Source organism: Nanorana parkeri, unplaced genomic scaffold (genome assembly GCF_000935625.1).
Source record: "Nanorana parkeri isolate BGI_ZX_2015 unplaced genomic scaffold, ASM93562v1 scaffold1061, whole genome shotgun sequence".
NCBI classification, from domain to species: Eukaryota; Metazoa; Chordata; class Amphibia; order Anura; family Dicroglossidae; genus Nanorana; species Nanorana parkeri.
The window spans coordinates 128,729-153,154 of NW_017307329.1; the positions used below are offsets into that span (position 1 = coordinate 128,729).

General features: G+C 44.8%; 1 protein-coding gene across 3 annotated transcripts in view; it reads right to left on the reverse strand.

Moving 5' to 3' along the window:
* Window positions 1-24,426, reverse strand: part of GALNT10 (polypeptide N-acetylgalactosaminyltransferase 10) — a 208,357-nt gene that overhangs the window by 117,401 nt on the left and 66,530 nt on the right. Inside the window, exon 4 of one of the 3 annotated variants that reach the window (XM_018567554.1) lies at window positions 13,469-13,486. The exons of the other annotated variants lie outside the window; for them this stretch is intronic. Coding sequence (XP_018423056.1) covers window positions 13,469-13,486 — 18 coding nt within the window. The remainder of the gene's footprint in view (window positions 1-13,468; window positions 13,487-24,426) is intronic. 3 annotated transcript variants of the gene reach the window in all.

A 24,426-nucleotide genomic window follows, 5' to 3' on the forward strand; every position in this document is an offset into this window, starting at 1 on the left:
GGTAGCTCCATTGCAAGGGTTAAAATTGTATTTGCCCTGAGTTCTTCTTTAAATACACCATGAATATGTAATATGAAGACAATATATAATACGAAGACAAATCTAAACAATCCATTTCAGCAACTCACCTTTCTTTCCCATTCTGATGCTCGGTTTGAACTTCAGCAGATCATCTTGACCATGTCTACATGCCAGTTCACACTACAAAGTCCGCGTTCCAACGCGTTTGGCCTCTGGAACGCACTGGAACGCAAGCCGGCCGGCTCCCTGCGTTTATGGGTGGTGCATTGGAGTAAATGGCACGGCAACCACGCCCCCAGCCCACTGTGAGATCGCCCGCACCTGGAACGCAGGCACATTAGTGCCTGCGTTATGGTCTAGTGCGTTCTGCAAAAATACTGCAAGCAATATTTTTGCAGGTCGCATTGGACCGGAACACAAGCACTAATGTGTCTGTGTTCCGGGCGATCGCACAGTGGACGGTGGGCGTGGCTGCGGTGCCATTGATTCCAATGCACCACCACGCTCCCTCCCGCCCCTAAACGCAGGGAGCCAGCCAGCTTGCGTGCCAGAGGCCGAACGCACTGGAACACGCACTTTGTGGTGTGAACCGGCCCTAAAAGCATTGAGTTGCTGCCATGTGATTGGCTGATTAGATATAACATTAACAAGCAGTTGACTTGGAGAGTAAGGTCTGGTTCACACCTTGGCGTATTTCAGCCCGTCCCTAACGCGCTACAAAACGGCCCACGCCTGAAAAAGGTACATGTACTACTTTTGGGCGTTTTTGTTGCGCGTTTCCATTGGGATACAGCCAAGTAGCCCTCGGAAACGCGCGTTTGTCGCGCAATTTTTTTACCGCGAATCGCGACAACCGAATCGCGACAACCGCGCATATGCAATGCGCCTAGGTGTGAACCAGGCCTAAGGCCTCGTTTACGTGCACAGCAGGCTCCACCGCAAAAGGTAGTGAAATACTGCCGCCTCCTGAAAGCTATTTTTTTCTCTTTTTTTCTAATCCCAATGGGAAATTTTTATCGCAATACTGGGCTGCAACTGTGTGCCCACAAGGTTGCAGCACGGCCCCACTGATTGCAATGGTTACGTATGACAAGTGGCACCACCTTCCAAACACCACATGCTATTTGAAATGAGCTGTAACGGTATGTGGACAAGCATGATAGGCCATTATATTCAATTAAAGCGGTTGGTTGGGGGGAGGCCTGTATTACCGTCCACATGAAAGAGGTCCACATGGAATATTTAACATGGAGCAAATATGATTTCATGGCCAGGGTTTACATACGCTTTAATTGTCAGTGGTGCCAGCCACCAGGCTGTGCTATGTGAGGGGCCCGTGTAAATCTTAGGACTGAATAGAACTAGAAATCTTTTGGCAGGTAAAACAGCTATTTAATCTCTGTATTTATCGGTTTGCCAGGGGTTCATCTATAATGCTGCCCATACATTTGGAGGGTGGTTGGATGGACATGATCTGACAGAAGCCAGGCACCAGTATTGCATGGCTGTCACATACACAAATACTCGGCTTGACTCATCATTTGTGTGTATTTCAAGGAGAGATGTAGGGTGGCGCTCGGAGACACCTCTGGCAATGGCTTATCTCAGCAGTAACAGCAGCCATCAGACGGCATTCTAAAACTGTCCAGATGCTTAAAAGAAAACAGTGAGGACAGAAATATGAGAACTGGCATTATTGAATTGGTTTATAAAGGTGAAACCTTTAGAGCTACCATTCTAATCTTGACTTGCTGATCTGGAACAAGCATGCAGAGGCACAAGTTCAGACTTCAGAGCAATAAGCTCAGAGCCTAAACCAAGTCAGAAGAGGATTGCCTCCAGTCAAAAACTGCTGGATTGGGCAACTCTCATTTCATGGCTATGGGTACTAGGAATTCCATCCAAGTGAACGATATTTATTATAACAGACCTTTTTTTAAGAGTCATACCTGTTCTAAAGGTATTTCTGTTACCTTGTTCTTCTTCCAGCTGATCTCTGAAACAAAGGGTCTGCATTCTTTAGGGCCATCTGAGCAATCTCAGTGTTATAAAAAGAGAAAAGAAAAGATGTGCCTGCTTCCTTTAAGGGAGGGAGAGCCCTAGATCATCGTTTCTCAACCTTTTTTTTAGTCATTGCACCTTTAAAAGTATGCAAAATCTTGAGGCAACCCAGTTTAATATGTTATATTTTCTAAGGGGGACCCCACGCAAAACCTCCCAAAATAGTGGGTTTCTCCTTTCACATCAAGATATCCCCCTCCCCTTAACATCAGTCACCCTTTGCATCAGCAGCAACCCCTTTTACATCAAGAGCCCCCTTAAAATTTGCCTTCATTCCCCCCTTCATATCACAATCATATTACCACAAAATTTGGAGGCACCCATGGGGAGGTCAGGAGGCACACCAGTGTGCCATGGCACTCGGGTTGAGAAATTCTGCCCTAGACAGTATACCACCAAAACATAAAGGACAACTGCCCCTTTATTTTAATAATCAATAGTGTAATGCAGGGCTGGACAAATCCCAGGAGCCCGGTCGCCAATGCTCCTTAAAAATGAGAGCTGGTCTCTAACGTTTGAGGTTTTCTCTAGTAAATGGAGCTGGCTCCTAAAAATAATCCTGTTGACTTCTGGATTGGGCAGGCTCCTGAATTCCATTTTAATTTGTCCACCCCTGGTCCAATGAGCCTAGCACATTTATTAATACAACAATACAAAATGCTATACCTCTTTCCCACATAAACTAGGATTTTTGCCATGGTTTGCCTAACTGTTGCTTAAATCAACCAAAACGGTGGCCACTTACATCATAACTAACCTAACCAAGCTCCTGTGGAGGAACGCAGTTTGCACAGGCATCACTAAAAACTCTTCATCTAGTCCCTTTATGCTGTATGTGTGCATGCGTGGGGAACACCCCATTCATTCCTATGCGTCACAGCAATACATGACCTCTCCATAGGAATTAATGTGAATTTTCCACACAGGCACAGAAGTACGGAACTGGCCAAGAGTTTGCAGTGGTGGCGGTGTGGCTCCCCATGGGTCAAATGGTGTGCATCTTGCAGGAGCCTGGACTGGTGAGTATAAGGTTAACCAAAAAGCCCAACTATATGCAATTTAAAAACAAAAAACTTAAATAGGCTTCCAGGCAGTTAACAAAATAAAAAAAATCAGCTCAGGCTGCAATACTCATTCTTTAGATTGGAACTGTCCTCCATAATATATCGGCCCAGAATAATTCAACCTGAAAGACTGAGGACACACTATGAATTCAGGGAATCATAGCCCTATTGGGGCATTACCATACTGACTACTGACGTCGTCATCACCACCAACCACTGGAGAAGATCAAAAGAGGAATATGATATTTTGTGTCATGTAACCATAATTAAAAAAAAAAAAAATCACAAAAAGGTCCAAAAACATAAAATACCACTGGGGGGGATCAAAAGTGCTGCCTTTGGAGGCCACTCTGAGATAATTATATAAAGTCTAGTTATCCTTTAACTTCTATCTTTTCACTGTCACACATCCGAATTCTTTTCCATGAAGAGCGACTTATGGCTGATTTGAACATATGCTTTTTCACCGTAACACAAGCTGTTATTTAAATAAACTAAATAATTAAAGAAAACACAAAAAGGACAGACAAGAAGATGAACAGTTGGTGTAATTCCCTCCTGCTCACACGTGTCTCTTTTGCTAATTGTGCTGCCTTGTGATCAGGTGACCTTACTAATCACCTCCCCGGGAGCACATTTTCCCACAGAAGTAGGTATCTGGTGAGCAATTATTTGCCGCTGTACAGAAATGTTAATTTCATGCTCTGTAAACACATTTCTTTGTGAAAGATAGCCTTCCCTGAAATGACTGCATGCAACTTTACTAGCAGCAATCATTTTGGGAAAAGAAGACCATGCTCCACTTTAACCCCGTGTGCTGTCTGATGAGTACTGGTCCAACGAGAACAAAGATGGGCGGGTGGGGGCATCACATTCACAGAGACTCTGTCAGTTTAGAAAAAAATGAAAATCTCTGTATGATCTTGGTATAAACTGCAGGCAATATCTGCAGCAAAGGCAAAGAACTAACACTTCCAGGTAGGGTCAGAGCTAGCCTCTACCTCCAGTCCCCTACACATTCCTATTGGCTCATCACTATAATTGGCTGCCCCGCTGACCAATAGAATATGCAAGTGGCAGAAAGGGGCTGGACAGCTTTGGCACCCTTCCGCCTCATGCACATGGTGCTCGAAGCTGCGGCTGGGGATTACTGCGGCAAGAACCTGCGGATTTGCCACCAGGTCTTGCTGCAGTTCTTTTGCAGTCAGTCGAAGGTTTTTCTCAACCTGCCTTCTCAGAAAGCTCAGATTTGTGCTCTTGTGAGGAATTGTACAGTAATCAGTAGGGATGCACCAATACGTGCCGAGTATTTGGGGGAGTACTCATACTCGCCCAAATGCTCCGATGCCTAGCCCGATACTTTCTGTATCAGGAAGCCGGGCGCCGTGTAATGTCATGAGGTGACAAGGAATCATGTAGCTGGCTTCCCGGCCAATCAGGAAGCCGGGCAGCTCATCATTACACGCTGCCCGGCTTCCTGATTGGCCGGGAAGCCAGCTACATGATTCCTTGTCACCTCATGACATTACACGGCGCCCGGCTTCCTGATTGGCCAGCTAGTGACGAGAAGCATGGGGACAGCTTCCCTGCTAATCAGGAAATCAGGTGGCAAGTCATTACACGCCACCTGGCTTCCTTAATGGGACTTCCGGTATCGGTATTCGGTATGGGCGAGTACCGAATAAAAAATATCGGTACTCGATACCGAAATACCGGTATTGGTGCAACCCTAGTATTCAGGGGTTGAATCATTTTAAGACTTTAAGCAGAGCACTTGACCCTTCCATTGTGAGGGGGTAGCGCCACTGCAAGGGTTAAGAACATTTTTACCTGAAGTTTTGCTTTCCCATTAATCCTGTTCTAGTGTTTGTGTTGCTGTACGCTTTAGCCTGTCATTACTTTGTGTCAGTGTTTGCTGCTAAGGATCTATTAAATGAGTGCGTTACATTTTGTCATCGTTATTGTCATGTGCAGGAAATGTCAGCATATTCCTTGTCTGTCCTTTGGATGAGATGAAATGCGAATTGATTGCTGCACAGAAGCAAAAATTAAGACAAAATGAGCACATGCCAGTTTATGACAGCTTATAAACAAGGAGATTGTGGAAAGTGCTGTTACATCGGTTTGTGGCACTTAGGGCACTGGAATAAGAAGAACCCACTTCTGTTTCTTATTATATGCCGTGCAGATGTAATCAAAATGATTCAACCCCATAAAATCAGGTTTGTTGGCAAAATGTACAAACTTTCAGTTGTTTGCGATGAACAAATCAAACAAAAGCGATTGAACTCGGTCAATGTTTCTAGTGGTTTCCCCAAATTCAACTTTTAATGACTTATGCAGGGATAGATCGAGAAGTGAGCGAGCGACGGTATGTGCTCGCTCACTTCCCGATCTATTGTGCCGACGTGTGACAGTTTCATTGTCACATATCGGCTCAAACTATGAGGATGAGTAATTTTCACTCACCTCGTAGTTCTCCTTTAAACTTATTTTTTTAAATGCAAGCAGTGCAAGAACCTGAATTTGACCAGTTATCAACTTTTCACTGTCCACAGCATAGCAGAGCTTAGACTGTAAGAGGGAGGAGCAGCATAAGGCCAGTTGTGTGACAGTGTGCTAACAAGGGGCATGATGATAGCAAGGTAGAGCAGAGAGATGAGCTCATCAGTCTGCTGCTTCTCCTTTCACTGTCCAGTCACGGTTTGGGAAGAGGAAAACATCTATAACTGGAGCAAAGAAAATTTGTACCTCGTCCGTATGGCCAGAATTAATCTCGGGACTGGATAAACATCAATGCAAATATAAATCAGCTCTCTTATACATATTCCATATTTAGATGTTTGCCTGGAGCTCAACTTAAACCAGTAGATGAAGCTCTGTATCTAAATCTGCTTCATTCTGCCTCCCTAGTTAAAAGGTTGACATAAGATATCAGACACACGGGCAGTGCATTGTTTTATATGTGCCAGTCGACTCACAGGCTTGCATCTTAAAGTAAGACCTTTACCCCCTTTCACTAAACATCACACATCAGAGTACAGGTCTGCATGCTGATATCAAATCCTCTTACAATAATTAGTTAAATATTTTTTTATTTTACTTACAGTTCCTATGTTTCCACTTCAAGGTGGGTGGAGTGAGGCACTGGGGATGTAGCCCTGGCCTCATAGATGCCTCCTGGAAAGGCTACATCACCAGTGCCTTCTTAAGAATCTCATTTGTAACTGCAAAATGTCAGAAGATCTCAATGGAAAGGCATTTTTCTCGGTCAGATGATGTGCACTGTCACATGTTCCAGGAGGCAGACCCAGAGTTACAGGAAGTAAAGGAAGATGGAATAATCTGCCCTTAGTCAAAAATGCCCACTGTGAGAAGAATGGGGAGGAAAAGAAGAATAGAGTATGCAAATAATACAAAGCCGGCAATTATCTAGAAGTATTTGTTTGTAGATTGCCATCACTAAACATTTCTAAAAGTGTCCTTGTTATTTTTAGGGTGAGGTTTCTCTTTAAGAAGAAGCAGTAAAGCACAACCACTATGTAGCACTGCAAAGTAGAGGCAAAGCTTGAGTATAATATAAGCAAAATGGCTACTGCCATGAACAAATTGTCTAAAATGAGATTCTAGACATAGAAATAAAGCTTTTAAAATCATTAACACAGATCGATAACATAATTTATAACCGAGCTGATCTCTTTTAGGCCGTTTAAACAATAAATTTATTGTACATTCCCTTTAAAAGCATCAGCCATTTCCAAATGTAACTCCGCTGCCTTATCTCAAAACGGTAATATAACAATTTACGGGCGGACAATATAACAAGAGCTGTGCATAAGATTTTTCGATATACAGAGCCAAGCTAGCTACACCCCAGCAGGACCAGGCAAATGTACTGCATAGACAGTACAGCACGACTGCCAGGGCTCTGACTGTGTCATGTCTTCACTTCTAACTTTATTGCTTATTCATGTATGCCAGTTAATAATTGATACCATTCAGGACAGATTTGCAGTGAATGCATTAGAAGACGTATGCAAAGGATGGCCCATAATTTATGAGCTGCAGACATATTGCACTGCTCAGTATAGACAGTCAGAAGATCGGTAATGAGTTAAGAACTGCAGCTTTCAGGATTGTGAAGATAAGTGCCGACAAAAACTGGAGCACAAAGTGCTTTTCTGGAAGGATGTGCGTCAGATTTTTACAGCAAATGTAGGAAAGCTGAATTTCAATGGAAGTTTTAGAGGAAAATATATGAACTGCACTAGATTGGAAGGAGCTTCAGTGCAGATCCTAACCCACGGCAGCTCTGCGGACCCGGAGACAGGATATTATACTGCACTTGATTACATTTCTCTAATTGAGCTTTAGGACTGAAGGTCCCTCTGAAAGCAGAGCTTTCGTCACGAACCCCCTTTGTCTATCCATTCAATCAACTAAACAATTCTGCTGTGGCTTTGCTTGTCTTAAAGTGATATAAAGACAAAATGCTTTGAGCCATTTCATATGCCGGTGAAATCACTTACAATGGATGCTGCTCCTTGATTTTTAAAGTTTTACTTTCCTGCAGAATCAGCTGCTCCCGATTACTGGTCCTGATATCCTGATTTAGGGTACGTTCACACCATATGCCGTGCGTTCCGGCCCGATTCTGGCCAGAACGCACTGTATCGCATTGCGGCCAGCTCACTATTTCGTTGGGCTGGAAGGGGCGTGGTGGGCCATTGAAGTGAATGGCACCGTAGCCACGCCCTCCTGCCGCAATGCGATCGCCCGCACGGGATCGCAGGGCACATTGTGCCTGCGGTCCGGTCAAAATGCTGCAAGCCCCCTCCTCAGGATCAGGTGGGTATATCTGCTCAATTTGAGCCCCCTAGACAAAACAAACACTTAACCCTTGCAGTGTGGCGGTAGCCCTACTGCAAGAGTAAGTTTTTCTTTCTTCTTTAATCATTCGATGGGGATTTGCCAATTATTGTAATGTTGATTTTATTCATAACGGTTTTGTATTTTGGTATTTTATGTTGTACAGCTAAAAGGGTTATTGGAGAGGCCATTGCTTGTTTGTACAGGTTTCTCCTTTCTTGCTCAATAACAGCCTGTCACTTATCTAGCATCACTGAGCCATCCCAGACACCCGGAGCAACCCAGCAGGAGTCCACCACAAATGGATTGATCCTCCCCGTGTTCTTCTCACACACATTATTAGGTGACTTAATTTACCAGAAATGACAAAGCCCTGAGAGTACGGGAACGTGTAAAGGACGCTCTGACATTTCTGGAGCAGGACAAAAAGCTTCAGAGAAAGTTCTAATGTCCATTATTGTAACACTCAGCTGAAAGTCAGCATAGATGACTCTTACATATTTACTTCCATCGAATTTTGGTCACTGCATCTTTCATATACACTGAGTAGCCTGATTATTATGACCACCTGACGTTTGTAGGCAAATTAGCTATAACTCCGCGCTGAAGTTGCCAGACCATTATAAATAGGGAAGCAGGTTGTTTACCACGACCGTAGAAGTGATTTTTTTCTGAAGATATGGGGAAACAACGCAATTTAACAGCCTTTGAATGTGGGATGATTGTTGGTGCGAGCCATGGAGCGAGTATCAGAAAAGCAGCAGAATTCGTTAAATGTTCAAGAGCAGCTGTTGTTAAAGTGTTTAAAGACTGGACTGTCAGCCGAAAATCTGGGTCTGAACGTGCGAATTGTGGCCGTCAGCGACTAGTCAATGTTAAGGCAGAACGGAGAGTGGCAAGACTGGTACAAAACAACAGAAGGACAACAGTGCAGTGTCAGATTCCTCGCATCACCTTTCAACATCTCGTGGAGTCGCGAGGCGGCATGGAAATGCTGACAAGAGTGGTCATCGATATATCAGGGAAGGGGGTATTCATGGACATTAGTTAGAATGCAGATGAGGGACGTGCCATTGCTGACTTGTTTTTAGAGGTGCAGTGTCTGGGGTTGCCATTCTGATTCAGGCTTTACTGCTCACTGAAGAACATAAAATGTAAATTTAAGAACATCTAAAGCCAAACAAATATAGTTTTGGATGGAGTAGGGAAGGATTATAACCCCTGTCAGGATGTGATTGCTGTGTCCCTGCTCGGAAAATTCACCCCATTTGTCCTGATGGCGAATGAGGCAAAATGCCAAATTTGACAGTTGTCATCAGGAGGGGGAAACATCTAGCGCTGCAGCTAATGATTATTTCCATAATCGATACGTTGGCCAATAATTTTTTTTTTATTAAATCGGATCTAAAAAATGTAATAAATACCGCCCTTAACTAAAAATAAAATACACAAATGCAGTGATACAAACATAAAGTTTACTTCAGAATAAAACTGCATCACAATTTTTTGCAATCGCACTACACTGGAATGCACAGCATTGAGGTACCATGCGTTCCAGTGCGGGCGATCACACTGTGGGTGGAAGGTACATTTGGAGTGCCATTGAAATTACTTTTTTTTCCCACCTTTTATCATTTTTTTTGTTTAATAATTGCATTATAAGCACATGGAGCTTGAATAGCTTCAGTCAGGGAATGACAGCGGCCAGTGGCCAGATTCCACAGATGGCAGCTGAATGTAAATACAGCAGGTAGTGGGCTAGTGCAATAATCAGCCTACCGGCCATTTCAAATTGCAATAGCTAATAGCAGGCTGGCTATTGCATCCACCCACTGCTTGCTGTGCCCTCCTCCTAGCAATGGAGGAGAGAGCTAGGGGATTCAACCAACTAATCGATAATGAGAATAGTTGACAACTACTCTCATTATCGATTAGTTGGTTGCAGCTCTAGAAATGTCCAATTGGGACACTTGTTTCAAGTTTTCCGTTTTGTGTTGTGCTTTGGGGACAGCAAAGGTACATAATGTGGTTTTAGATAAATGTTCAGACATTTTAGGCTTCAGTGGCTGCATGATGGTTCCATGTCATTAAGGGCTAGTTCACACCACAACAGCGTGCGTCTGCACAGCTGCAATGTGATTTGCCACGATTTTACAGCGATTGGTGCAGGGTTTTTTGCTTAAAATGGGATTTCAGGTGCGTTGCCGTGCATCTGCAGGCATTTTTGATGCGTTGTGATGTGTCCTGTTGCGGTCTGATGCAGCTAAAATAGGACAAGCAGTATTTTTTCTGACTGCATCGCAACGGACTGCACTGGTGTGAATAGAGCACCAGAAATCCCATAGGAAAGCATTGTGATGTATTTTGGCTGCAGCAGCCAAACTGAACGGACTGCATCGCAACTGCATCTGCGTGAACCTGCCCTAACTCGGCTGGTAGTGAAGATGGTGATCATAATAACAGCTTTAGGCTGCCCATACACCTGACGATTATCGTACGATAATCGAAGGGGAACCCGGGATCGTACGATAATCGTAAGGTGCATGGGACGCGACTTAAATATACTGTAAGGTCGCGCGACTTTCGTCTTGCGAGCACGCTAGAAAAACCAGCAAAAATCGTATGATTTTTGGCGGGTTGGTAGCGCGATCGCAAGACGAAAGCCACACAGACCGAGGTGCGCAGGCGCACACTGCCCGCTCACCATTGCAATCATCTGTAAGCCCTCCCCTCAGCGGGGAGGACTTGCGCTGATCGTAAGTACGATCTGCCTGTCCAAGATGGGCAGGTCGTACGAAATTTTAATCACCTTACAACCATCGCACAACAAAAGTCGTGCGATGGTTGGGTGTATGACCACCTTTACAGTCTTTATAAAGAACTTCCATGTGTTGGAATAAGCATAGTTATCCTTTCTGAAAATCTGAGGTTGGTCTGTTGTAATCAAGTTAGATCTGACCCAGACACCTGCATTGAGAAAGCAGTAAAGGTGCCCATATACTTTACAACCCTCGCAAGACTTTTGTCTTGCGAGGGTTGTGGAGTACTTAAAAAAACGTACGATCTGCCCATCTTGGACAGGCAGATCGTACTTGCGAGATTGCAATGAGGGGCGGGCTTGCGATGACTGCAATGAGGGGCGGGCTTGCGATGACTGCAAACGGGCAGTGTGCGCATGCGCACACCGGCCCGCTCGGCAGTTGTTGAACAAGCAGGCCACTAACTCGCCGAGAATTGTACGATTCCCGGTGGGTTTTCCAGCCTGCTTGTTCGATGGAAGACGTGCGACCGTACAGTAGGAACGGTCGCACGCCTTCCATACACTGCACGATTCTCGTAGGATCGCGGGATTTCCCGCGATTCTCGTACGAGAATCGTGCAGTGTATGGGCACCTTAAGAAGCAGTAAGTAGCAGTAAAGCCCATTCACCTCTAGCAATGCTAAGTGCTGCTGCCTCTATGTACTCTATGGCTTCTATGGGGTAGGGCTTATGGACCTAAACAATAGTACAAGCTGGTAAGTTATGGTGAGGTTTAACACTTATAGACCCAATAAAAACCCTGTGAAAGAAGTCTCAATGATTGGAATATCAGTTTGTTTGTTAAACAGGAATGGATGAATTAATATGGAGCCAGTCTGTCCACTCCAGTAGCCAGCAGGATTTTCTTTTAGGAGGCAGCTCCGTTGACAAATAGAGAAAGCCTCAAAAGTTAGTCACCAGTTGTAAATCTTAAGGATCAATGGCTACCTGGCCCCTGGGATTTGTCCAGTCCTGGTTTAAAATATTTTAGAGGACTGCATTTTTAGAGCCTTTATTGAAGTTATTGCGTCTACGTATGTACTCTGCATGGAACAGTAAAGCCATTATGGAACAGAAGGTATTCCATGACACATCTCAAAAATAAGATTAATTCTCATTTTAGGACAGCAAGTAGAGCCATGAAAATCTGTTCATTACAACCGTATAGCCAAATGCACATCCAGAACTGCTGGTATATAGTGCAAATACAGCCTACTGTTACTGAGCCATTGATTCCAAACTGCATACAAACAACTGTATCAGGGTTTTTGGCCATTATCAGTGCAGTGTATAGAATCTATGGCTTCTGTGGAATATCACTTGGGACCCAACGAACAAGGATAACCATTAGGTTATAGTGAGAATGGACTAAAGACTTTACCTTGCTACGCTGATTCTTTTGGAGGGCTTTTTGATTCCCTTAGTCCCTTCTCATCATAACCGTAATGGCTATTTTTGTTCTATGCACTCTGTACATGTTGACGTTATAAATACAGGAAATTAAGAAAACCAGTGTGCGAGCGCCACGTCTGCATGCAAATAAGCAGATGACAGAGCTTCTCTATATACAGACTCTCTGCCTGCATACATTACGGAAGATCAATAGAAGAAAAGTGCAAGAGATGAACATTATGTCTGAAAAAGATATATTGTACCTTTACAAAAGCACACGACTACTGTAAGTAACATCCTTTAGAAACGCCACTAAAAAAAAATGTTATCAGCAGTGTGAAAGAACATGCTTCAAATAGAACCCCTTCTCTCCTAACTCCAGATCGTGAAAGTTAATTGTGCATTTGCAACAGTTGGTGCTATTAAATCATCAAACAATTCTTCAAACGGATCTTTCGGCCAACGAAAGTTACAAGGTTAATTAAGTGTGTGAAGCACCAATAAAGTGAGAGTTAATGGATCTATAAATTGTACCCGATTAGTACATCTGAGAACTGCAACTGTGTTACACGCTGGGGACAAATAGCAGAGATGTAATCCTTTTTTTTTTAGCTCTAAGAGATGCTTGGATCATGATGGCAGCCCTACAGATCACAGCCAGGGATTTACCAGTCTCCTGCTCAAATCCCCAAATCAGTGATTGGATTCTTGTAAACAGTTTTGTGTAATTGTTTACGGTGCAACTGAAGCCAAAACTTGTTTTTTTTTCTTTTCTTTTTGGGTAAAATAGAGAGGGATTAGAGCACCTGTCAGGTTTGTGTCCCCGTTAGGGAGATTCACCCTCTCTATTTGTCCTTGTGACGTATCACTGCAAGTGAAAGAATCCCACCAATTTTATAGGTAATTCTTCCAATGAGCACATTAGTTCTGCTAATAAGCTATGTAGAGTATTGTAGAGTACGTAATGGTTCAAACTCCTGTCAAATGGTTTTTTCCTGTGTCCCATTAGGGAACTTTTCCTTCACTTCCTATCTCGGGATCCAAGTAAGGAAATCTTCCTTTACACAGCAGTCACTTAAACTAGGGATGCGCCGATAACAGTTTTTTAGTATAGAGTGCCGATATATTTTTTTTTGCGGTACTCACCAATACCGATACTGGTGTCGTGTTCCCCCAATTATCAGGAAGTCGGGCAGCAGATCATCACCCACCTTCCTGATTGCCTGGGAAGCCGGTGTTCTATCGAAAACACCGGATTCACTTGCGGTGCCTGCCTTGCCTCTGGACCAATCAGGAAGCTGTCCAGCTTCCTTACTGGTCAGGAAGCCAGGCTGCTTAGCAACAAGTGAAGCCAGCTTTCTAGCCAACCAGGAAGCCGGATAACCGCCTCCCGGTTTCCTGATTGACTGACCAATCGGGAAGCCAGGAGACTGATGTGCCACCCGGCTTCCTGATTGGTCAGGAAGCCAGGCTGCTTAGCAACAAGTGAAGCTGGCTTCCTAAGCCAATCAGGAAGCCGGCTGGCATGTCATGACCCGCCTCCCTGATTGGCTGACCAATCAGGAAGCCAGGAGACGAGTCATGATGTGCCACCCGGCTTCCTGATTGGTTAGGAAGTCAGGCTGCCTAGCACGAAGTGAAGTCGGCTTCCTAGCCAATCAGGAAGCGGGTCATAACCCACCACCCGGCTTCCTGATTGGAAAGGAAGCCGGCTCCATGCTCCCTCGGCACTGCCAGTCAGAGGAAGAGCTCCCTCTGACCGGAAGTTCTGGTATAGGAGATAAGTATCAGAGCATTTGGGTGAGTATGAGCACTCGCCCAAATATTTGGTATCGGCACTGATACCAATACTAGTATCGGTATCGGTGCATCCCTAGCTAGAACACATCCCCATTGGAATATTTCCTCTAGTTATGTTCTACTAACATCTAAAAACTTTAGGTTTTTCCTTACTTGTGGTCTTGTTCACAATGGTCACCAGGACAAAGAGGATGAATGTTCTCAGTGAGGACACTATGCTCCAATCCTTCCCTACTCCATCTAAAAATGTTGGCTTTAGATACACTTTATAAGGCTGATTTATAATTGTACAGCTGGATGAATGCCATTTGGAGGAGCTGAGAGGAAAATTGTCAGCCGAAAAGTGACTGCATCCAATCAGATGCAGGCATTCTTCAGGTATTGCAGCCGCTGAAGAAGTGGCTGCTGAATACAATAACCAGCAGCAAACATTTCTCTATCCACACCATTTAGCATGGATGGGGGAATCAAATGATTCCACTTGTTCAGCCTGAGGGTGGGGCAGCTGACTGGGAGAAATCTAACATTGTATGGCCATTTTTACACTTTTATTTAACCATGCCCTATTATGCCCACTGCGGTCATACCCACCATTTCCAGTATTCATTTTTTGTATGGGGAAGGGGGGTAAGAAAATGATCGCCCCCGGATGCCAGATAGGCTAGGTATGCCACTGCCTCCACAGAATTCTGTGCTGGCTTATGCAGTGGAGCTGCTTCTGAAGTGTACAAGGATTGAGGTTATGCAGACAGCTGGAAGAAAGGTGTAGCAATCAGAGCAACCTGACACAGTGTGCCAACATCAAACAATGAATATAACTCTTTATGAATCATAGCTTGCTCATGTGTTTCAGAAAGTATCATCTCTGTGCTGATCACTGGGGATAAGCAGGTAACATATTTTATCCGATCAGTTAAACGCTGGGTTTTATACTGAGTTATGAGGGGGTCTGGTTTACATATTATATCAAGTAGAGAAAATCATGTTTGCTATGATCAACCAAAACAAGGGAAAGGCAAGCTGAAAGAGTCTAGAAGTTGATTCAGCTTTGTTATGGCATCTTGGAGATGTGCTCAGATGAGGTGACTGCAGAAGGAGCAAAAGATGAAACCATGCCTAGGTCCATGAGGTCACGTGACCACCAGCAAAACTGCCCGTTCCACTTATTTACCACTTGTGTGGTCAGATCAGATTCTGTACAGTATGTATGGGTGTATATGTCCCCAGTTTTGCATCTTGATGGTCTCCATAAAAAGAATGAGCCAAACTGACCCAAGATTAGAAAGCAATGTGTACAATACAAGTGGCTATCACGGGACGCCTATACGGGACCTAACTGCAGTGTATTTACTTCCAGTTTTGCTCGCGGTTTTATGTAAACCTACAATAAAGCCGCATTTACCTTTACATTACCCCAACCCACATTACTACAGAGGGGAAACAATTTGAAGGGGCTCCATCTTGGATTCTATACCAGAGCTCTGAGGCCCCATTCACACTAAGCGACATACCTTTTGGAGCGGATCCGCGCGGCTGGGATAGCGCGACTTTCAGTGCGACGTTCCAGCGACTAAAGAGCGACCTTCACCGTCGGGCTGCATTAAAAAATTTAAAAATCGTGCAAAATTCGCCAAAAAAGGGTCCTGTGGGAGTGACTTGCGACCACGACGAGCGACATGGAGCTGTACATTAAGACAGCTCCATTGAAAATAATTGGGCGGCAAAAATGCGCGATATCGCGGCGGAAATCCGCTTAGGGAATGGGGCCTAAGACTTACGGAATCTGTGAATTTTAAAAAAGCAGTAGAATCAGAACTCTGGGCATTTTATAAACTTTCCCTTGCAGCGGGGCTACCCCCGCACTTCAAGGGTAACAGTTCGGTTCACACCAAGGCAGCATTGTTTTTTGCATGTTTGTACATGTAGGTTCAGCGTGCGTTTTTTTGCATTTGTACACGTGTGAAAACACGAGCACGTGAAGACGCGCTTTTGCACCGGCAGCTCAAGAAACATTGCGGCCAATGGACAAACGTGCGTGAAAATGTGCAACATGCTTCTGCCGTGTGTTTTCTGGCGTTTCCATTAAAGTCTTTAGGGGAAAAACAAGCTTGAAACTGCCAAAAAAGCTTTTGGCGTTTTGCTGCTCAGATGTGAACAGGGGCCATTGAAATTCATGGGATTTCTTGTGTTGGGCGTTTAAAAGCCTATGGGGATGGAATAAAGCAGATATAACCTAACCTTCAGTCCCACCCAGCTGCTAGAGTGGTCCCTGCAACCTCATCTCACCCAGGCTCCGGTGGTCTGGTGGAGATGAGGCTGCAAGGACCGTGTCCGTGCTCCAAGGACTGCTGATGTCATCCATGTCTTATGCAGGTCCACTGACTTGCATTAGATGTAAGGACATCAAGGGACATTCCACAGCCAGAGAGGAGGGAGAGAGAAGTGAGTGCCAAATGCAGCGGGACCGAGGGGCAGATGAGTATATCTGCTTTATTCTACCCCTAGAGAAGTAACCCTTGCAGTGCGGGGGTAGAGCCACTGCAAGGAAAAGTTTTTTTTAAATGCCCAGAGTTCTACTTTAAGTGTGCTTAGTGGAATCCTTCAGTAAAGCACAGTGGCTCTGGGTTGAGTGGCACAGGATGTGATCCCCAGCTGGATCTTTAAAGAAAACCTGTGGCAAAATAAATATGGGGGCTGCCATTAATGAGCGCCTTCTGAAAATGCTTGTTGACTGCCTTTTACTCTGGACCCGATACTTTCTGTCACTAAACTGGAATAACTAGTATGTACATTAGCCAGAATCCTTATTTGCATACCTATCTAGATCTGTGACGCAATGTTTTGTAGTATATTACATGGTTGTTAAGCTTGAATACAGACACAGGTCCATCCAGTTCAACCTACATGTGTGTGTATACATGTAGCTAACAACTCCAATATCCCTTTATAGTTCAGCCATGGCATCATGCAAAGTTCGCTTATGACAGTTTACCCAATGGACAGCTTTGCATTTTTGATACTGTACAGGTATAGTGTGATGTGTTACCATTACCAGTTACCGTTACCCCCTATGGAAGCCACACAAAAGATGCAACAAGCAGGATTTTTTAATGCACTGAACAAAACCGAGGTGTGTATCTAGCCTAGAGCTGCTGGGCAGATCTCTTCCCCTACCAGCCACGAGAGGCTTTTACCATCCTTTTCCTTTCCACCCAAAATGGAAAAATTCAACAACTGTTGGTCCTTTAAAGCCTTGGTTCTCAACTGGTGAGTCGTGACCCCGTGTTAAGTGGGTCGCCGCATGTCTTTCACTTTTCTAGGTGAGAGGCTTCCCCCTAGCGCAGCACTGTCAGTTCTCTCGCCAAGCAGCCATTCAAAATATGCTGCCTGACGCCGAGTGTCAGCTTGAGGTGAGGTGGGATGGGGCAAGGGAGCTTCATCCATACGTGCATTGCTTACAGCTCCCTCACATGTCCTGTATAGGTGCCTGGACCAGAGTGACATCACATTCTGGCTCCCGGCACCTCAACAGGGTGCACAAGGGAGCTGTACATGCAATGCACATGAGGATGGAGCTCCATCACAGCACAGCAGCCCACACTGGACTCCAGGCTGAGGATCCACTCCAGTTCTTGTAAGATAGGGTGACTGGGTGGATCTTAAAAAAAAGAAAAACTATTTTTGGGAGTGTATGTGTGTGTGAGATTGTATTTGTGGTTGTGTGTGTCTGTCAGTGTTTTTGAGGGCCCGTTCACACTACTACAGTGCGTTAATCGAACAGCCCTGTACCACGCAATTGCACCTACTACATGTTCTGGTGCGGGAGGTGCGTTGCGTTGCCATTTATTTGGATGGCACCCCAAACGCACCTTTCTATTGCAGTGCGACTTGGGTTGCGACAAATGTGGGTCCTGAGGTTACACAGGTTGAGAACCACTGCTCTAAAGTTATGCACCATATACAGGGAGCAGTGATGCCATGGAAAATTAAGTATAGATGGGCTTCCTTTACAGGGCTGGAGTTTTTTTTTAATAAGTGGTGACAGGGTCCCTTTGATATGACAGATTATGAAAAACACTCAACTATGGTAGAATCCTTCATAAACCTCCAAAAGACCACCCAAATGGCTGAGTCACTTCTCCCATTTACCATTTTTGTTTCAGCAATCCTACCAGGGGTGGAATCATTAATTGGAATTCAGGAGCCAGTCTGTCCAATCCAGAAGCCAGCAGCATTTTATTTAGGAGCCAGCTCTATTGACAACTAGAAAAAAAACCTCAAAAGTTGGGCACCTGAGGAAACTTTTAAGGAGCATTGGCTACCTGGTTCCTGGGATTCCCCCAGCCCTGTACTAGAACACAATGCAGTCACATTCATTTAGCCACTTTCCTGTCTAACATGGCTCACAAAACAATAAACCGCACTCAGCACCACAACAAAGGGCATGGCATGGGAGCAGAGAATCTGATTCTGTGCAGCTGGAAAGGAAGATGGTGCAACCTTAACTGCGGGCACAAAAAATGAATTATTTCATTTGTGGCATACTTCATATCAAATATGCATATCACATATCAATGCTTCATTTCATTCTTAGTCTCCATTCACACTGGTGTACCTCCATATTCATGTGCTTTTAGCACATTTATGCTTGCTTTGGATGCATTGTAATGTGCTTTTCATGCATTTTTAGTTTTGGACAATGACTAGCAATATCTGCTGTGACATCATCAGGCGTTGCCTTCCTTGTACCTGCTCCCTGCTTGTTCTTTGTTGTGTTGTGCTTTCTGAGCAATAAGAAAGTCCTGTCTGTTAGGACATGCTTTTTGGCAGCAGCTGGGGCTTCCGGCGCTTGCAGCGATCCTGGTAATTACAATCGCTGGTATTGCAATGCAATGTCCTTGCCCTCACCAGCCATATTAGTTCTTCCACGTCAAGATGTGGCCTGCTTGCATCATCTTTCTATACAGCCTGGCTAAAGTAGATGTTGATAGGAGGAGATTGGTTGTTATGCACACAATAAACGCCAGAAATGAACTAAAGTGCACATACATGTGGTTTTCATGCACTCCCATTGAAGTCTATAGGACCAAAAGAGCAGTATGTAATGCCAAAAATAGTCGCATGGCAGGGCAGTGCATAACTGCGAATGGTCCCCATAGAAAATAATGGAATGTTTTGTTGTGCATTGTCACATGACAAACTGCACAGGTCTAAATGGGGACTTTGCTGTACAACACTCTTAAAAAGCTAGCCTTTCTGCCTAGCCAATGTTTCCATTTCCTGTGATAACGACCGGCGACCGCTGCCCACCGCTCTCGCACCAGTTCTATTGAGGCATTACTGACATCATCACTGCAATAGGTGGAGCCCAGGAATGTTGGTTGATGCAGTGTGTACAGGTTCCCCATTCTGCTTAACTCCAAACCCCTGCGATTGTTCTGAGTATCTCTCCACCGGCCTGGCTCTATCAGCTGCAGGATCATTTGCGTCCCTGAAGAACATGAAAAACGGAGTGGTGGAATGAGGAAAGTAAAATATAAACAAAGGGATGTCCTGATGAGGAGGGTTGCTTTTTTTTTTTTTAGGTGCTGCCTGCAGATTGAGGGCTTGCTTAGCGGGCAGGCTATTGCATCGTGGCAGCTCCGGCAATGTGTGCCGCATCTTACACTGCTGGAGCTGTCACTATTTACATTTTAAAAAAAAACTTTATTGGTAGTGTACACTATACACACTCCATTGCCGTGTAGTGACCTGCAGTGGCATCCAGTTAAAAATGCAGCATGTCTACCCATGCTGTGGTATGAATGGGATAAACAATTGTTTTCTATGTGTCCTAGGGATGACCTGCGTTGATCTGGTGCGGCAAAACGCAGATCACCGATGTATGCATGAATGGGCCCTTCATTTTATGTAAACCTGTTGCTTTTCCCTGCTTGAGGAAAAAAACGGGTTAACTGATAGATGAATAAAGAATGTTAATCCACATCTCATTAGTAACATCTAAATACTGTCAAACACATCATTTCAAACAGGAAAGGAAAAGAAAACGGACTGAGCGGAGAGCATCTATTTCACAACAGGACAGGGCAGCCATTCAATTCATAGAAAGCAGCAAGATTTATCTGTGGACATTCACGAGCATGAACTGATTCCACATCTGTGGTGTACACGGAAAAGGAAGACACCATTGTATGAGGGCCATACAGGAAATGGCTTTCATTGAGAATGAAAGCTCCCAGTCTTCCCGTTTCTTTGGAAAGGTTTCTTACTACACGACGTTTAACGCTAGGAAGAACATTAGAGAATAAAGCGTCATAATTCAGGGAGAACAAAACAAACTGATTTTGCCACTTTGGCAGAACAAATCTGAATAGCGGAATACCTATCGCGGGATCCTATGAATTCTAATCGTCTGAATGCTATACGACATAAGCCGCAGGAGTGCTTGAACTGATGTGACCTGCAATCCATTCTCTTTCCAGAGCCTCACACTACTCATGGTTATGACTAACAGCTGAACAGACATATAGTCAGAAAACAACAGGAGCTTGGGGGACTTCTACTTACTGAATAAAAGCTTGGAAAATGTTAAAGGAGACCAATAGCATTTTTAAAGCAGAAGTCCGGGCAAATCAAATCTTAAACCTTGCAGAGGGGATATTCCCACACTGCAAGGGTTAAGTGCCTGTTTTGTCTAGAGAGCTAAAACAACAAAGTTATACTCAGCCGAGGCTTCCTCTAAAGGTGCCCATACACCTAACAACCATCGCACGACTTTCGTTGATTAAAATCTTGTACGATCTGCCCATCTTGTGCTGGGCACACACCTTACAACCATCGCAAGACTGTAAGGTAATAAAAAAAAATGTACGATCTGCCTATCTTGGACAGGCAGATCGTACTTGCGATGATCGCATGCCCACCCCGCTGAGGGGTGGGCTTCCGATGACCACAATGCTGAACGGGCAGTGTGCGCTTGCGCACACCGGCCCGTGCGGCATTTATCTTACGAACAGGCCACACACCCGCCAACAATCGTACGATTCACGGCGGGTTTTCGAACATGTTCCTAAGATAAAAGTAGTGCGACCTTACAGTAGCAGAGGTCGCACGCCTTCCACACACCTTGCGATAGTCGCACGATCGCGGGATTTCCCGCGATTATCGTACAATTATCGCAAGGTGTGTGGGCACCTTTAGACAGGCAGATTGTACTTGCTATCATCGCAAGCCCTCCCCACTGAGGGGATGGCTTCCGATGATTCAAAAAGGTAGGGCGAGCACACCGGCCCGTTCGGCATTTGTCTTTCGAGCACGCCACTAACCCGCCGAAAATCTTATGATTTTTGGCAGGTTTTCAAGCGTGCTCGGAAGACAAAAGACGTGCGACCGTACTGTAGAAATGGTTGCACGCCTTCCATACCCCTGCCGATTATCGTACGATCGCGGGATCACCCGTGATTATCGTACGATAATCGGCAGGTGTATGGGCACCTTTAGACCGTATGTATGTAAGACAGGTAAAGTGAACAATCTAGAACAGGGGCGCCCACTATTTTTCATCTGGAGATCTACTTTTCAAATGACGAGCTCATTGAGATCTACCAACGAAAAAACACCTGCATTCAGGGGGCGAGAGGGGGCGTAGGCTGCGCAGGCAGGCCCCTCGCCCACAGTGCGATCGCCTGCATTAGTGCCTGTGTTCCAGTCCAGTGCGATCCGCAAAAATGCTGCACCGGGAGCCTAGCCGTAGCCAGCTCCTCTTGCGCTTGAGGAAAGGAAAAAAAACAACGTTTTTTTATTTATTTTTTATTTTATTTTCATTATTTATTTTTATTTATTAGCTCCAGTGTTTGTCGTACACAGAGGTTTGGTACATACTACTGACATGTACCAATCCACTGCCGCTCGTCCATGCACGGGGGGCTGCAACTTCTCTGGATCCCCCTGCTCTCCCGGCTAAGGCAGCTACGCGATCGACTGGTAGATCGCGATCGACCTTGTGGGCACCCCTGATCTAGAAAAACATAGCGGATTTGGAAAAATTCTCCAATTCAGCTATGTTGTCCTAGATTGTTCACTTCTCCTGAATTCTCCAAACTCTTCACCCTTTTGTGAATAACCCTGTAAATGTAATCTTAATTTGCTTTAAAGTGACCCTGTGAGCATAGAATTTTATGTATCTAATAATATACCCTAAAAAAAGGAGAGGGAATTTACATACCTTTCTGGCAGCCATTGAAATGAGCTGCAAAAGCATACATTTCCCAGCTAACTCACCAGCCAGCCTGCTAAAAAATTGCACATTATCCAAGGCCTCGTTCACACCACATGCTGTGCGTTCCGGCCCAATTCAGGCCAGAACGCACTGCCTCGCATTGCGGCCGGCTAACTTTTTTGTGGGGCAGGAGAAGGCAAGCACTATTTTGATCGGACCGGACCGCAGAAATAATATGCGTTGCGATCCCGCGCGGCCGATCGCATTGTGGCCAGAGGGTGTGGCTACGGTACCATTCACTTCAATGCACCACCCCGCCCCCTCCTGCCCCACAACATAGTAAGCCGGCCGAAATGCGATGCAGTGCGTTCTGGCCAGAATCGGGCCGGAACGCACTGCATCTGGTGTGAACGAGACCTCAGGGTTAAAAATAGAGGTTTTAGTTGCACAACTTTTGCTAAATATTCACTTGCTGGATTTGGCGTGGGGACACACTTGGGGGCTACAGCTGCCATTGTGATGTGCTGGGCTTCTGGTGTGTCCCTGTGCCTTTAAGGAGGTTGTGCTACCTCCTAGTGAACCTGCACCCAATTCATCCTTTGCTATAAAAATGCTCCAAAATGGAGGCTCTCATAGATTAGAGTTAGGACCACACTATACAGAGGGGCCTTGACGAGGCTGTGCGGCTTCCACATATTTTGAAAAAGTTGTGAAACTAAAAGCTCAGTTTTTAACCCTAAAAGTTAGTGTCATTTTTTGGGAGGCTGGCTGGTGAGTGTGCTGGGAAATTTTGCTTTTGTACTGTGTAAAGCCCTTCCACTTGCACCTTACTTTGAAGCTGGTTATGAATTGATGAGTGTGCTGCCATTTGCTAAAATGAGCTGCATCACTGCTCCCCAGCCACTGTAAGTATTCCACACTTCGGGGTGCATGAAATACCTGCTCCCAGCCACACACTGTGGGTTTCCCGTTGGCTCTTAAGTCACTACAGAACGTGCGAGGAGTAGCCACTGCATGTAGCAGGAGGAACAGGTATTTGATCCAGACTGGTTGCATGCCTACAGTTGCTGGGGAGCATCGAAGTAGCCACATTTTCAAGACATGGGCCACTGGAAAGGTGAGTATATTCCCTCTTCTTTCAGCAGGTACCGTATTACAAGCAACTCTGTCCTGGTTTTTCATCATACTGTGAACTTATAACTTCCTGTGCTGCACTGCTTGTTCCCAGCTCTCCCTGTGAACTACAGAACACTTTCCCCTTATATTTATTTATCACAGGTATTTATATAGCACCGACAATTCACTCAGCACTTTACATAGTGCACACATCACATCAGTCCCTGTCCTCAAGGAGCTTACAATCTAAGGTTTGCATATATAGAAGGGCCAAATAAGACAGGAGACAATTAACCTACCAGCATGGTTTTGCGGGAGGAAGCCCACACAAGCACAGGGAGAACATCCAAACACCTTGTAGATAGTGACCTGGCCAGGATTCGAACCAGGGACCCCCAGTGCTGCATGGCAGAAGCAATAAACATAACATTGCTGTGTTATGGAGAAGGGAAGAGGGGAAGGTATTCTACAGGCCTGTCCTTAGTTACAATACAGTGAGTGAATGTTGTCACCCTAGAAAGAGTGTTATTGTCAGGATCAGCAAAAACAAAACTAATGCAGCCTCCACATATTGGGACTGGTAAGCTGCAATACATTCCATTTTTGTTTTTAAATACATTTTTATCTTTAAGGTGATCAGAGAAATATAAAAGCGGCCAGATCCGTGGGCGCAATGAATAGGTAGATACATTTCCCACCTTTATGGTCTTGTTATACGGCACTCACTTAGGAGGCTCATAAACAGTCACAATAACAGCAAGTGCTACCCCATGATTTGGTGCATTGCTTGTGAAAACAATTCTCTTTTCATTAAATCGATAATGAGTCCCTTGGAGCTTTGGAAACACTCACCGCTCAGGGAGATTTTCCAACTCGTTGGAAGCTTGCGAACAGATCCAACCCTTAACAAAAATAGTGAAGGATCAGAAATACCATGCATCCCTTTCTGTCAGCATAAGGAAAACAATCGCAGTGGGTTTTACTGCTGGAAGGAGCCGCTTAAAGACGGGCTACTATCTTCCTGCCACAGTTTTCATGGAGATACCGAAAGTTCCGAAACCTACATTTCCAAAACAGATATCTAT